Here is a 15110-nt window from a genome sequence, read left to right as displayed (position 1 = left end):
AATCCAAGGAATTGAGTCTGAACTCACCAGGGATTGGTGGGGGGAAAGAAGGGGGAATGGTTAATTCCTCCTTGTTTTAAGATCCAAGGAGTTTGGATTGGTGTGAAGCCTCTCAAGGCAACCCAGGGAGGGGAAAGGAGGGGGATGATTAATTTCTCCTTGTTTTAAGACCCAAGGGGTTTGGATTTGTGTTCCCAAGGGAAGGTTTTGGGGGAACAGAAAGTGTGCCAGACACTATATTCTGGTTGGTGGCAGCGTTACCAGATCTAAGCTAGGAATTAAGCTTAGAAGGGTCCATGCAGGTCCCCCACATTTGTACTCTAAAGTTCAAAATGAGGGAAAAAACCTTGACAGGGGAGTTATTATATGATCGAGTGACAGCACTAAGGGGACTGCAAACTGCTAGACCAGTGGTCCCCAACCTTTTCCTCTGGTGAGCGTCAGAGGAAGGACCATGGTGGCGGTCAAGCATCTGCTGAAATGCTGCTGAATTTTGGCGGCAATGCCTCTCAATGACGCCGCTTGTCAGTAGCATTTCGGTGGATGCTCGACCACCGGCCAGGACACGGGCGCATTTAGATGCCCCCGCAGGCCCCATGGCACCCACAGGCACCGCATTGCTAGACAAAGTCATTCAGAAATGTCAAGAATAATCACTTGGAAGAGGCACATCTTCTTTATAAGAAACTATCTGTCATATGAGACTATTGATTATTAATGTTAAAGACTTGCAAAATAAAGCTGTCATGTGAATATAAACATATATGAAGTTATATATAACGCTAATGTAAATATGAACATATGGACTGATTAGAGTCAGAATTATTTGAGATATAAAATAACCACATAAAAACAAGTGAAATTAAGCAGATATCACCTCAAAGAAGCAAATGTTAATACAATGCTAAGTATAAGAAGCCAAAGACACAGAAGTTGTTTTTTTTAAATGCAGCTCAGACTGAAACTTCAGTCTTAACTCTGCCCACTTATGCTTTTGCCTAAAATATACTCTCTCTATACCATTAGAATGTCTTTGTCAAATAATACAATGTATGATACAAATGGGAACTTCTGATAGAATTTTACACTTAGAAAGGTACATGGCATACTGACATTTGGCTGGTTTCTCAAGAAGATCTACAAAACTAGCCAGGAACTTTGATTCAATTTTTATGAAGTAATATATTTATTCTATAGTAATAATGTGCTGATTAAGCAGCAGTAATTGCCATTTAGTATTGTCAGGTAATATCAATTTCCTGGGAGATGTTCCAAAAGAATAGTCGTCCTAATTCAGCTTGTCTCAATTAAGTGCATTGTAATATTTTACATTTAAATAGCACCTTTCATCCTGAATATCATATACAAACAGCATCACTGAAGTAAAGTGGGCTCTGGAGTAGAGTATCAGCATCCAGTCAATATACAATAGGCTGTACTACAATGAAGTGAGGAAACACTTTGTACATAGACAACAGGACAAACCTATCTTCCAAACCTCCTCTTTAAAGATATATATCTTAACAGAGAGCTTCCAAGACATTAGTTTTTAAGATCTTGTCTGAAAAATTCACACAGTAAACTGCATGACACATAATACATCTACCTGGGGGATAAGGAATTGAGCCAGCTTTGTACAGATTTGAAACTCTGGGAATATATTCCAATCCTTCTGTTTGGTCTTCAGTCTAAGCCATCTTCACCAGTGGAGCCTAACATCATCAGTACTAGTCTGCACCACTGGTTACACTCACCGCTAGGGTGCCTTCTCCTGGCTGCTTGGGAGATTAGCTCCTTCTACATGCAGTGCCCCCTTCTGTCACTCATTCATATGCCCTGCTGCCTCTCTTTCTGTGATTCAGGGTGCTCTGTCTTTGTGGCTTGGCCTTTCAGCCAGGTTGCTATAGCCCTCTCCTTCCAGGGAATCAAAGTCTCTCCATCCAAAATGGCAGTCTTCCCTTCACTGCCTAGATTGTATCACTTCCCCAGTGGCTGCTAGGGGAAACCTGGTCCTGCCCTTTACTCTGGGATCTAGTCCAGAAATTATATATCCAACAACTATGGCCTGCTTACTCGCAGACCCTGTTGCTAGTTCCCTGGACTTCTTTCTACTTCTTGGCTCAAACTTCTGGCTCCCCATCTCTGAGTTTACCAGCCCAAACTTCCTCCTCCCAGAGAGTAACTGCAGACTACTTAACTTCATAGCCCCAAATACATCTCCCTTCTTCCAAGTAGTGATTGCCGACTACTTCTCCAACAGCACCTTTCTGCTTTCTACCAGCCTCATCTGTTCCTTCTCAGCTGGGCTCCATCAATCAGCCTTTCAATACCTGGCTCTCCCCCAAGTACAGACTATCAGGTTAATTAACCTCATTTAACTTGCTCTCCCATGTACGAGGTGGACACCCCATCACAGTCTGTGTATCCTTTCTTCTTCTTTACCTTTTATTTTTGTATTTGTATCACTTGCAGCAAAATATGCTTCTACCAAATATCCCTCCACAGCACCAACTTCACCCAATCTTTCCCACTCTATACACATATAAGAACATCATCTGAACTATCCAGGCTTTGTGAAAGTCAATGAAGCCTGTATACAGCAGGATTCTTTTCTGTGCAGTGCTGTTCTCTCTTCCTCTAAGAAGCAAGAAGCTAATAAATTAATTGTTGTTGTTATTATTAAATAGCATTTTATATTTTCAAACATTGCTTCTTTAATCCTCACAGCCCAGTGAGTAGTAACTGTGATATTGTTTCCATGTTAAAAATTGGAAAAAGCAAGGTAGGGAATACTGGGGATAACTGACTTGTTCAAAATTAAATGGTCATTATACAAACCATTTTTAGACTCCATCTCCTCTCTACTAGTGTCATGCTTTCTTCACTAGATAAAAATGCCTTCCACTCCGGACTTTGCTCATTCTTTGTTAATAAACAAGATTGCATCAACGACAATACCTGACTCCATCAATTTCTGCTTCCAACTCTAGCACCCCAAACTTTGACTAGCTGCTTGAGTCAAAAAGAGGTAACAGTCCCCATACTACTAATAGCCGATAAGTGTGGAAGTGATCTAAAAATGAATAACATAACATAATATTTCTCCAGCGGAGTCAAGTGACATGAAGCTTTTTCTTCTAACAATAAATAACTTTTCCTGAAACTTTTTCAGAAAAGTGACTATTTTCTATTCAAAACCATCCAACAAATAAAAGAAACAAAAAAATGTCCAAATTCAATACTATTGTAAATTATTTACAGCAAAAATTCTCCCGAGGGCAAAGGCAAAAATACGGTCTAAAATGAGGAATATTAATCATAAAGGATAATTGAGATGTTGCAGTCAAACTCAAAAACGTTTCTATAATATTGTTGTGTATTAGAAATTTTCTGCTCTTATTCAAGATCTGCTTTTAATAGCTGTTTGTCCATATTAAGACTGTATTCTTCAAAACAGAAAACAGAGTTATTGATTGAATATAACAAAAGAAAACAGACCTGCCAGTTGCTGTTGCTATCACATGACACAAATACAAACTGAACTGGCATCAATCTATAAATAAATTAAAATTAAAACAATGTTTTGGATACTTGGCAGAAAAATAATTCAGATCAGCAGTAATACTGATCCTCAGAGTCTTATTTTTTTACTTTAAGTGAATATATCTCTCAGTCTGCAGCCTCTAAACCTGTCTGGAACACAGCCAACCCACTCAGTTAAAACATTGACATAACTGTTATCAGAGATTGAGATTTGAACCCCAGTGCTTCTGATCACTTAGAGTAACTGTGACAGGGAAGTATACGTTGACTAAGATGGACCTATGAACTTCTAATTCCAGCAAAGCATTCACTTCTATAAATTGTGGCACGAAGTGTATTTTAAACATACACTATATTCTCTGTTATTTGAATCTGGCTTCCTTAGCTGTCTGACACATACAAGCTCTCATGCATGTGAATTATCAGAATCTGTACACTTACAGTAAATAATAATTTGCGTATTTTGCATCTGTCTTTTTTTAATCCATCTGTTACCACTCAGCTAATCTGGGTTTTCAATTAAAACTAAATTACTGAATCTATATAAACAATATAATGTTTTCATTTAAGTTTTTTAAAAAAATATTACAAACCATATTACAGCTGGGCTAGGTTAAATTTGATGTATGCATTCATCTTTTCATCTCTGCTATTTTATACAAAATATCAATCATTGTGACTGATAAATCAGACTTATTAGATGTCTGTTGAACATTGTATAAAAATAGCAATAGGTATAGCATTCATTTCAATTGGCAGTGGAGCCATAAACCCGGCTATAGAAAATCAGACATTTTAGATAAATATTATAATACCCCAATTTGCATACTAACAAATGTACATTAAATCTTTTACACAAAATTTCCCCACCAACAAATCCTTCACTTCCATATTGCTGACCCTGGAGTTGCCTCTCCATCCTGCATCCCACCTCTGGCTTCCTAGACTTGAATTTCCCATCATCTCCCCTTCAAGCCCTCTCCCCTTAGATTCTCCTACATTTAGTATTCTCCATAGCCCACTATCACCCCTCTCACCCCCCAAAAATAAACCTCTCTCCCCCGTAACTGCCTACAGACACTGAGATATGGACAAGACAATACTCTATACCACACTGTCCACATCAATTTAACCATTTCCTTCTGGTCATCGGCAGGATGGGACTATGCTCTAGGCAATAGCTATAAGGTTAGAGTCCTACTACATGAGGTCTCTGGAGTGGACTGTGAGTAAAATTTTTAAGAGTGATCAAGTTATTTAAGTCACATTATAGTCAATGGAGTTTGCATGCCTAAATCTCTTAGGCACTATAGTAAATTCTACCCCATAACCAAAGAGATGTGGCCTATATCATCTTACTTCCCCGTACCACCCAGCACTGTTTCTCTGCCAATTAGGAAAATGAATCAGCTGCTCAAGGAGCTAAAGAGTAGACACCTGAAATCAGGAGTTTCTTGGTCAACCAAGGAGATTTAATAGGTATAAATATGCATCAAGTTATTTTCCTCTGGAACAAATGAATGCTACAAAAGAAGCTTCCCACTTAAATTTGTCCAGGTTTTAAAAACAATTTGAGTTTTGTCATGTCTACTTGTTTTGTTTCCTTTCCAAGAACATTTTTACAAACACGGTTACTGGCTGAAATATTCACCAAAGTATTCAAGATTGTCACAGGGTGCTCTACTCACCTCTAGGAGCGCCTCTTTTTGCCATGTCTGGGAATTTGCTCCAGTCAGTTCTGACACCCCATTCTGCTGCTCACTGCATGCCCTGCCATTTCTCTCTTGCTCTTTGCGACTCGGTACTCTTTCTTCATGTCTTGGCCTTCCAGCCAGGTCATTTTAGTCTTCCCTTTTCAAGGTATCAAAGTCTTTCTCTATTAACAGTCTCTGGCAGCCTTCTCATGCACTGCCCTAATTGCACTTCCCCATTGTCTAGCAGAGGAACCAAGGCCTGCCCACTATTCTGGATTCCAGTCCAGGGACTCTAGAGCTGGGCAATTGTGGCCTGTTTTCCCTCACATCTTGTTGCTCTTTTCCTGGACTTCTTCCTCCAGCTTCTTGCTTCCCATGCCTCTCTGGGTGTGGGAACTAAAACTCCCTCCTCCAAGGGAGTGACTTTAGACTACTTTCCCGCAGCCCCTTTCTGTTGCCAGCCTCTTGGTTTTATCCTAATCCTGCCTGTCTCTTCTCAGCTTGGCCCTGACATCATTCAGGGGATTATTTAGGCCATTTTATTCCTCTCAGCTGTGGCCTACTGGGTAATTGGCCCCTTCACAGCATGAGTAACCCCTTCCAGGCTGGTGTGGGGCAAACACCCCATCACAAAGACATTATTGCAGAACATTTGTGTATAGTGAATTTCAAACTTGCTATTGTGAGCATTAACACTAATCTAATCAGGGAACAGAAATATACCATTGTGATGTATACATCCAATCAAAACAACTCAGACACTGAACACCTGCAAGAGACTGTTTATAAATGGAGAGCTAGAAGCATTTGCAAAAAGCATTATCCTGCAAATACTTTTAAAATGATGGATTCACATGTATGAATCCCAGTCTGGTCACGGACAATTCACAAATAGAAGAAGATGCAGAAATTCATTGAATAAATTATTTGTAATGAATTATTCACCTGGCTCTGCTCTCCTCGTCATTCCACATGAAACAAGCATATGTTACAGCTATCTGAGTACAGCACAAACTTCATTAGCCAGCACTTCTCCACTGGCAGGTGTTGGTCATTTGTATCTCAGATGGGATTTTATATTCTAGCTTGGTCCCAACTTGGAGAGTTTTAAATAGATGATGATACCCGCTTCACCTCTGAATCAGCAAAGGAATGAACATATGCTATATTAAGGACAGGAAAAGAGCCTATTTTTTTATTATACATAAAATGTTCGGATCACTTATTTGTTTCTGCTTTTATGCAATTTGTGACATAAATAAAGAGGCCATGTTCTGCAACATTTCAATAAACTGCTGAGTAAAAATAAATCTCCATCTAGAATTATTTTTACTTTTAAAAAAAGTTTATTTCTAAATTCATCTCAATAATAAAATGCAGTGGAGACTTTTTCTTTTGAAGGCAAAAGCCTTTAAATACAAAATCTTTATTAATATATTACCTTCAGGTTTTCTTTCAGTTTCCATCACCTATCTGCTTCCTTTAAGACACCACTTTTTTTAGTCTCCTGTGTGGCCACATAATACATGTTTCAGGTTACATTAAAGCATCTAGGGGCTGATCCTGCTGATCGCTTAATTCAGTTTTAAAAGTTCCACTGACTGGAGCAGGAATGGTAACGGGAGCATTTCTAATCTATTTCTGTAGCTTTAGGCTTTACGCTGCCACTCAGCACCATAGCATCCGACCCCTTTCCGCATAATATCGGTATCAGGAACAAAGTCTCTGGTGGACTTAATGGAGTCTCTGGATCTACTTTTTCAACTACAAACTACTTAGTTTGTTCTTTTTCTTTTGTTGGTTGGTTGAATTGTCTCTTTGCTACAGGGTGTTTGTTTTTTGCAGCGGGGGAGAGTAGTGTTGAATAGATGATGGCGTCAGAGTTGTGACTGCTATTCTTGCTATGGACGACAGGCATAGTCAAGGAAGAGCTAAAAACTCATGAGCTCATTAAAAGCAAAACAATCAATTGTCAACATATAGTAGATTTGTGACCAAGGGCATCTATTTAGGATTTTTTGTTGTAGTTTTTTTTGTTAAGAACAGTCTGTGCAAAAGGTTATAGGGATTGTTTTTATTTAAGATAGCAATATCCTTGCTATGATAAACACTAGTTCAGGCTATATGAACTTAGCAATTTATATTATAAATTAGAACATATTAAGTACATTTTCTTGCCTTTCATGCTGGGTTTTTTTTAAACATAAAAAATGCGGATGTTTTCAACCATAAGGATTCATTCTGTAGCATTTTAAACATACTCTCTAAACTTACTGAAAGATAAATTACAAAGATTACTGCTAAGACAGGTACATTTTATATGTTATGCATGAGATATACAAACTGATAGAGCCTGAATATGTTTTCTTCCTGAGAATGCTATGGAGACCCTGAGGTTGGCTGCAGTTTAGTTATTATGCATAAATGAATTATGCAAAGTTAACTTGAATCAGACTGTTTCTGGTATCTTGAAAAACAAGTGAAAATATCACCCAAACACCTGATGTGCAAGCCAGTGCAAATGTAGATACTTCAAAAAAGAGATACATTAAAAATTCACAATGGCAGGCTGTCCTGCTGAGCCACATGAAGAGAAGAATGGGAAAAGTTGCCATTTCTGAAGACTCTCCACTTTGTGTACTGGCTCCACAAAGGCTGGAAATCTGTGCATGAGGTGATCCAAGGGTGGCTGAGGCTGGAAAAATATCTATGCCACATACATAGTCCCCACCACCAGACTGACAGGAAATCTATTGAAAAGATGGAGGCTGGCAGTGGAGGCCATGGAACTCCCTTCTTGGGAAGGTCTGTGGAATTAGACTTCAAGAAGGCTGGAGTGAGGATCAGAAGTCAGGGCAGTGATACTTCCAGTTATAACATGAGCCAGGAAAAAGAATAAAGGAAAACAGCACGTGTAAAACAGGCCCCCGAATTTATCTGAAAGAGGCATTTTCAAACCATCTTCCACTGTATTTTCAAGACAGAGCTTGTTATTTGTGATTTCACTGTGTGTAACAATCTGAGTGCTGAACATTGGTAATTTCTGATGTCACTTCTCCGCTTTAGGCTTATATTTAAGAAGATAGTTTAATAAATATTAATGGTACCTAGATCAAAGCTTTGTAATGGATAAAGTGTCATGTCCTTGAAAAACAATGAATTTTGGAATTGTAGACATTTCTCACATCGTATATCAGAAAAGAAAACAGGCTAGCTGTAATTGGAAAATAATTGCAATTTTTCCCTTCCAAATCGACTGCATGGCATAGTGATGCATCCTTCAGTGGGCCATGTCACTTGTGTACTATGCCATTCTCCCCCACATCTGTCGTAGTTGTTTGGAAGAATAAGAATAGAAAAGATGTTTATCCTTCTAGGGCACAAAGCTAGAACTTAAATATGCACTCAGATTTGCAACACAGATCACTATACAGAGAAAATGGGCCCTGTTGTGTCTGTAATTATATCCTAAAAAATAGGAAGATGCAAGCAGGTTGAAGAGTGTTTTGAAAGACGTATAGTTTCCACTGTTCAAATGCATTAACTGTGTAAAGTAATAAAAAGGAACATCTAAAATTAATTTGAACAGAATTAATCTCTTCCAAAGATTAAATGAACCCTTTATAAAAAGTCAAAGTCTTATCAAAATATGTATTTTATTATTAATAAGAGCTTCTTCATTAGAGAATTGCAGGCTGGTTAGAATTGTACTAAGTTTCAGAAAAAAGATGTTAAGATTGATCCTAGGCATTACAGAGATGGGCAAGTCTTATTTCGGTATCAAGAAAAATAGTTGAGAAAATAAAGTACAACAGAGAGTATCTGCCCAGGTTGTGCAAAGGGAAATTGTGACTGACATAACAGAATGCCTTGAAAAAGTTAATCAAACATAAGAGAACAGAACTATTAGCTATATTCCTTAGTCTTTCCAAAAAGCTTTTCTTACAGAATCTTTAAGAGTAAACAGAATGCAAAAATGACAGATAAAGTATTGTCATGGACCAAGAGATAGCAAGTAGGGAATATGTTTAAGTAGTCAGCTGACAGAGTAGGAAGAGATCAAGGGCCAGACTGTCCCTAGCCCTTTATGGGTGGACAAAGGGGACACATACCTACAAGCAAGTCAGCAGTAGTGCTGAGAGCACAATCCTAGTTCTTGTGCTCATCAGTGGTGATAGTCTGCTCAAAATGAATGGAGATAGGGGGGAGGAGTCATAGACCTAACGTTCCTTGGCAGATGAGGCCCTTCACTGGAGAAGACAATGCTGCACTCTTTCAAAGGGTGTTCTCAAGGCTGTATGCCCTTTGCACTCCCCTGCAAGAATCTCAGACTTGTCACCAGCATGCCGAGCCTCCACCCCAGCCCCAATATCAGTTGCTTTACAGTTCAATTTAGACTCAATAGTGGCTATTCTATATTAATAAACAACAATTTAAAGGAACCAAATAGTGAGACATTAAATTCTATTGAAGGAATAAACATATTTATTATTCAAGATTAGAAAGAATTTTCACAAATCCCAGAAAGACTCAACAAACATAGAACAACTGGGCAACTTGATGGGAGCTGTAATGAGATACAATGCAGGGTAATACACATTAAAACGGACAATGTACTGCAAACTGTTTGCACACACTGATGAGTTCTGATTTACTTATAAACTCTCAGGGGAGGGGGGTGTGGAAAGCAAAGCAAAAACTCTAGGAATCACCATGAAAATCTCAATGAAGCTGTTTTCCCAATGGTAGTCCAAAAAGAAATAAGGAATCACATAACCTGTTCTCCTTTCTCAAATGAGATGTTCCAATGATTTTAGAAGGGGATCAATTGTTTTCAGAGGACAGAAAATAATACCGAAAATACAATGAAACTATAAATTGATGTGATGAGCTTAACTTGAATCCTGCATTTAAAATTGGTCCCTTCATCTGAGAAAAGTCATAATAGAACTCTAAAAGATCAAGAGAAGGACTACACAATAATTCGAGGCATGAGAGCTTCCATATAAACACCAGAATTATGTTACTTAGTTTGGAGAAGAGAAAAGTAAAAGTTCGGCTAGAAATAAAGCATATAAAGAAAGACGAGTTGAGAAAAAAAAGAACAGAATCCCTGAGTTCTGCATCACTACTCCCTCAAACCCTGCTTCCAACTTTTGGTCCAGCACATTACAATCAGTAGAGTGTCCCTTATGACTATGTTTGAGGAATGGAAATTGATGTCTTCCTTCTCCACCACAGCAACAATTAACAATTAGCTTCCTTCATGGTGCCCCAGTTCCAATATCTGCAACTGCACTTAACAACCATGGGAAAGAGTTTGATGTTTCAGTTATAATGATCACCAGTAAAATAGTTACCTTCACTGACATTTAAAGTAGCCCTGTCAGGTTTCAGAATCAACACCTCATTGAAGTGTCCAGGCAGTTTACACCATTCAGATTTATTGTTTCAGCCTGTCCACAGACTCCAAAGTCTTCGTGCTCATTTACCATTTAGATTCCCCTCCTTGTGAACATACAGACTAGAATATATATTTGTTTTCTTATTATGAAAACACATGCCGGGGACCAAGTATGTAGCAAATTCAAAAAAGATAATTATGCAACAACTTATGCCACTGCATAATCACATTATACTATACACAAGGCCTTGGCAATAATAGAATAAAAAGAGCACTTAAAACTGAAAGCTAACAAAAATTAAAATATATAAGACAACATACATTTTAACACAATGTTTAATTAACCTCTGACACTCCCTGCAGTAAGAAATTATTGAAGTGAAAAGCTTAGGAAATTGAAAAATGAATCAAACATTTACATGTATAAGAAGAGATGGGCGTTACACTAGGCAGGATACAATTGCAGTACAAGGAGTATCAATATTCTTGCTTCATTGTACACATTGATAACCACTGAGGATCAAGAAAAGTTCCCCTCTTTGTCAAATATTACAAAAATGCACACATGCCATTGGCTCTAGAACCACCTCTGAGGTGCTGAGCATCCTCCACTATCACTGACCTTGGTGGGAGTGGAGGGGCTGAGCATCTTTTAGGATGGTTTTCTAGGGGGTTAGGGCTTAAAACATCAGAAACAGGACTCAATAGATATTACCACCAAAGGTTCTTGTGCTTACACTGTTTTTTAAAAAGTCATGGTTTCCATTTGTTTTTCTTTTTTAAATCTTAGACCATATGATCCAAAAATAAGAACAGTAAAATATTTTCAAATTTAATACAATAAAAGTGACAGTGAAGAAAAACCACCACTCCACTGTAAATAGCAACACAAAAAGGATTGTGCATTACCTTTTTATTCCTCAGATCACAGCCTCTAGACTTTTTAATGGAATAATGTGAATTTTAAAAAAAATTATCTTGTAGCTATTTATTTGGATACCCCTTTCAAAGTAATTCTTTAAATTCCATTGCTTTATATCTATTGCACATGCTCCAACTTATCCACCAAAACTCAGTGCCTATCATTAAAGAAACATACCCAAATGATTTCTTCTTGATGATATTGTTTCCAGTTCCTTCCACTGTCACTGAACATCAGGAGGTAGCTTGTTACCCAGTCCGAACTCCCATATCCACCTTGGGTAGCAACTGCAGTGATCTCAGTTCTCTCACCAAGATCAATCTGGAGCCACTGATATTTGTTGGACACAAGAGGAGACCAACCACCAGCTCCTTTGAGAGTAAAGGGATAAAGAAAAGGAACAAAAGAATAGAATAAAAGTTGTAGAAAGATACAAATTATTAATTCATAACAGGAGCAAATATCAAACCAATGTATACAAAGACTAAACCTCTACCTCGGGAGCCAAAAAATCGTACCGCTTTATAGGTGAAACCACATTATATCGAACTTGCTTTGATCCACCAGAGTGTGCAGACTCGCTCCCTGGAGCACTGCTTTACTGCGTTATATCCAAATTCGTGTTATATCGGGTCGTGTTATATTGAGGTAGAGGAGTAATTAAATTCACACTACAGATGAGCTAGAAATGATATATTCCTATTACTTGTGAGTGACATTAAAAAAATAAATCCCTAAAACAGTTTGAATGGAGGAATCTGAGCAAAAAATACTAAGATACATTGTGATTTTGATTTACTGCCTTTTTTCCCCCTGTCATCCTGTATCCCTCTTTTGCAATGGACTTTTCAGTGTACAGTATATGTTTGTTAATTATAATAATGCTCTTCACTTAGACAATGTCTTCATGCCGAGGTCTCAATTTGTTTACAAACCATAATTTACAAACCATAAAAATGTTCCCATGAAGTAAATATTTATGTCTATTTTTATGTTGGGTAAACTGAGGTGTATGGAGGGAGTTTATATGATTTTCCAAAATCACCAGTAAGTCAGTAGCTGATTCAGGAATACAAACTAAGGTCCTGATCCTGCAAACACTTATGCACATGCTTAATTAGTAAGGCTACTGACAGGAGAAAAGTTAAGTATATAAATAATTGTTCCAGGATCAGGGCCTATACCCTCTACTCAATCAAGAAACTAGTACTATATAAATAGCAGTAGTAGCAGTAGTCATTCCTAAACCAAACAGTTGATTTAAAAAAGAGTTAAATTTATGTTGGTTTTTTTTTTCTTTACTTTGAACTTTGGGGTACAGGTATGGGGAAAGACCCCCTAAACTCATATTTTACCAGCTTAGGTTAAAACTTTTTTAAGGTGTAATTTTTTTTCTTTGTTTGTTTTTGGACGGTATTGCTGCCACCACCAAGTGATTTAAACAAACATTTAGTGAAGGCCACTTGGAGCCCTATTCCCCCCCCCCCCCCATTCAAAAATATTCCTCCAAGCCCCTTTATGTCCTTTTGAGGGTGAGGGGTACTTGAGAATAATATACCAACCACTAGGTTGGCAAAGTGAGCACAGACCAAATTTTTGTTTTTTAGGACACTGAAAATTAATTAAGTTTTTAAAAGAAGAATTTTATTTAAAAAAAAGTAAAAGAATTGCACTTGCAAAATTAAGATGGAAGAAAACTTTACAGGATAAATAAAAAGATTTAAAATCCAGAGGGTTTTTGTTTATTTTGCTTTTTAATTACAAAACAGGAATAAAATTACCTTTTAGCATAGGGAAAATTTACAAGCTAAAACAAAAGATAATTTAACACTTTTTTTTTTGCTATTACTTACAATTTTTGTAATTTTAGATGCTTATTTTAGGTAGGGTTTTAGGAGATTTTTTTTTTCTGCCCAGGTCCCTATTTGTTTGAGACAGAACAACAAAGAGAGCCCAAACAAAAACCTCTCCCCACAGATTTGAAAGGATTTTTTTAAATTGTTTTTTTGGTTAAGTCCAACCAGGTTATTGGAGCCTTTTAATGCCTTACAGTTAAAGGGGGGATTTTATGCTACCCTTAGCTGTATGTTTATGACACACCCCCAAATTGCAGATGGTGTTGGACAGCCTGTTTTACACTGGCTGTGATTTATTTATTTATTTTTTTTGGAGCTTTAGCAGAAAACAGCATTAATAAGAAACATGCACCTTTAGCTATACTACTGATTATATAAAAACTAACAATATTTTTTACATTTTAAGGATGATTTTAACCAGTTGATTTGGGGAAACTTTTACAGGAGAGCGCATTAGCCACTTTGTTAGAAGTTTTTGAAAAGTGTTGTATTTTAACATTAAAATTTTGGAGAGCTAAACTTTACCGAAGAAGTGTTTATTTTTGTTTGTTTGTTTGTTGACGATATGAAGCCACTTTGGTGCAGCATGGTTGATTTGCAGGTGGAAACGCTGTTTTTAAATATATGGGCGTAGCTTCTTTAGAGAGTACACAATGGTGTAACCTTTTTTTTTTTTTTTTGGTTATTGACCAGTGACGACTTTTTTTTGACAATTTTTGCTGAGAAAAACAACAGGGTGACATTTTTGCCCCTCCCCTCCTGTTTTGGGGGGAGGGACATTAAAACTGCTTCCACACTACACTTGGATAAATTTGTGGCTACTAGTAAAGGTGTGTTAAAGTTTGGGGCCATTAGCACAGGGTTAGACATGAGTGTTGCTTTAAGCTGGTTAAAGGCCTTTTTACACTTTTTAGTTTACTGAATTGCATTTGGCTTTTTTTGTGGGGTTAGGTTTGTTAGTGGGGTAGTGATTTGGCTGTAGTGGAGTACAAATTGCCTGTAATATTTAGCCAAGCCTAAGAAGGATTGGAGCTTTTTTTTTTTTAAACTTTGGGACAGGCCACTTTTGGATAACATTTACTTTGGCCTGTAGGAGGTTGATAGTTTTTTGACCCACCTGGTGCTTAAGGTAAGTTACTTTCTTTAGGCCTATTTGACACTTTTTAGCCTTAACAGTTAGTTTTGCCTTTCTTACATGCTCAAAGACTTTTTGTAGATGCTTTAGGTGTTTTTCCCATCAATTAGAAAAGATGGCCACATTATACAGGTAAGCGACTGCAGATTTTTTAAATTTCACTAGGAGAATAATTACAAGTTTTTGGAAGGTGGCAGGTGCATTTTTCAGCCTGAAAGGGAGCACATTAAATTTATATAGCCCTACATGGGTAATGAAGGCTGACCTTTTTTTGGTGGATTTATTTAGTGGTACTTGCCCATACCCCTTGGTTAAGTTTAAGGTAGAGCTGAACTGGGCCTGTTCCAGTTTTTTTAAAAGCTTATTTGTGAGTAGCATTGGATAGTTGTCTGGGCGAGTTACAGCATTTAGCTTACGGTAAGTCACGGAAAAGTGTATTTTTCCATCTAGTTTGGGAACTAGATAAGGTGTTGGGGGGGGGGTTAGGGAATGTAGGTGGGGCTTTGGGCTGCCCCCGGTGGTAGGGTGTTGTTTCAGGTTGCCCCTTCTGATATTC

At 37.7% G+C, this 15110-nt stretch overlaps 1 protein-coding gene across 1 annotated transcript in view; it reads right to left on the bottom strand.

Annotated features, from left to right (window-relative positions):
* The window catches only part of CNTNAP4 (contactin associated protein family member 4), a 291312-nt gene that overhangs the window by 186771 nt on the left and 89431 nt on the right, over window positions 1-15110 (bottom strand). The window contains exon 3 of the mRNA XM_075067493.1: window positions 11741-11934. Within this exon, the coding sequence (XP_074923594.1) occupies window positions 11741-11934 (194 nt within the window). The remainder of the gene's footprint in view (window positions 1-11740; window positions 11935-15110) is intronic.

This window comes from Chelonoidis abingdonii, chromosome 6 (genome assembly GCF_003597395.2).
Source record: "Chelonoidis abingdonii isolate Lonesome George chromosome 6, CheloAbing_2.0, whole genome shotgun sequence".
Lineage (NCBI taxonomy): Eukaryota > Metazoa > Chordata > Testudines > Testudinidae > Chelonoidis > Chelonoidis abingdonii.
Note: the sequence above shows the minus strand (reverse complement) of the source record. Positions and strands in the feature narration are given on the sequence as shown.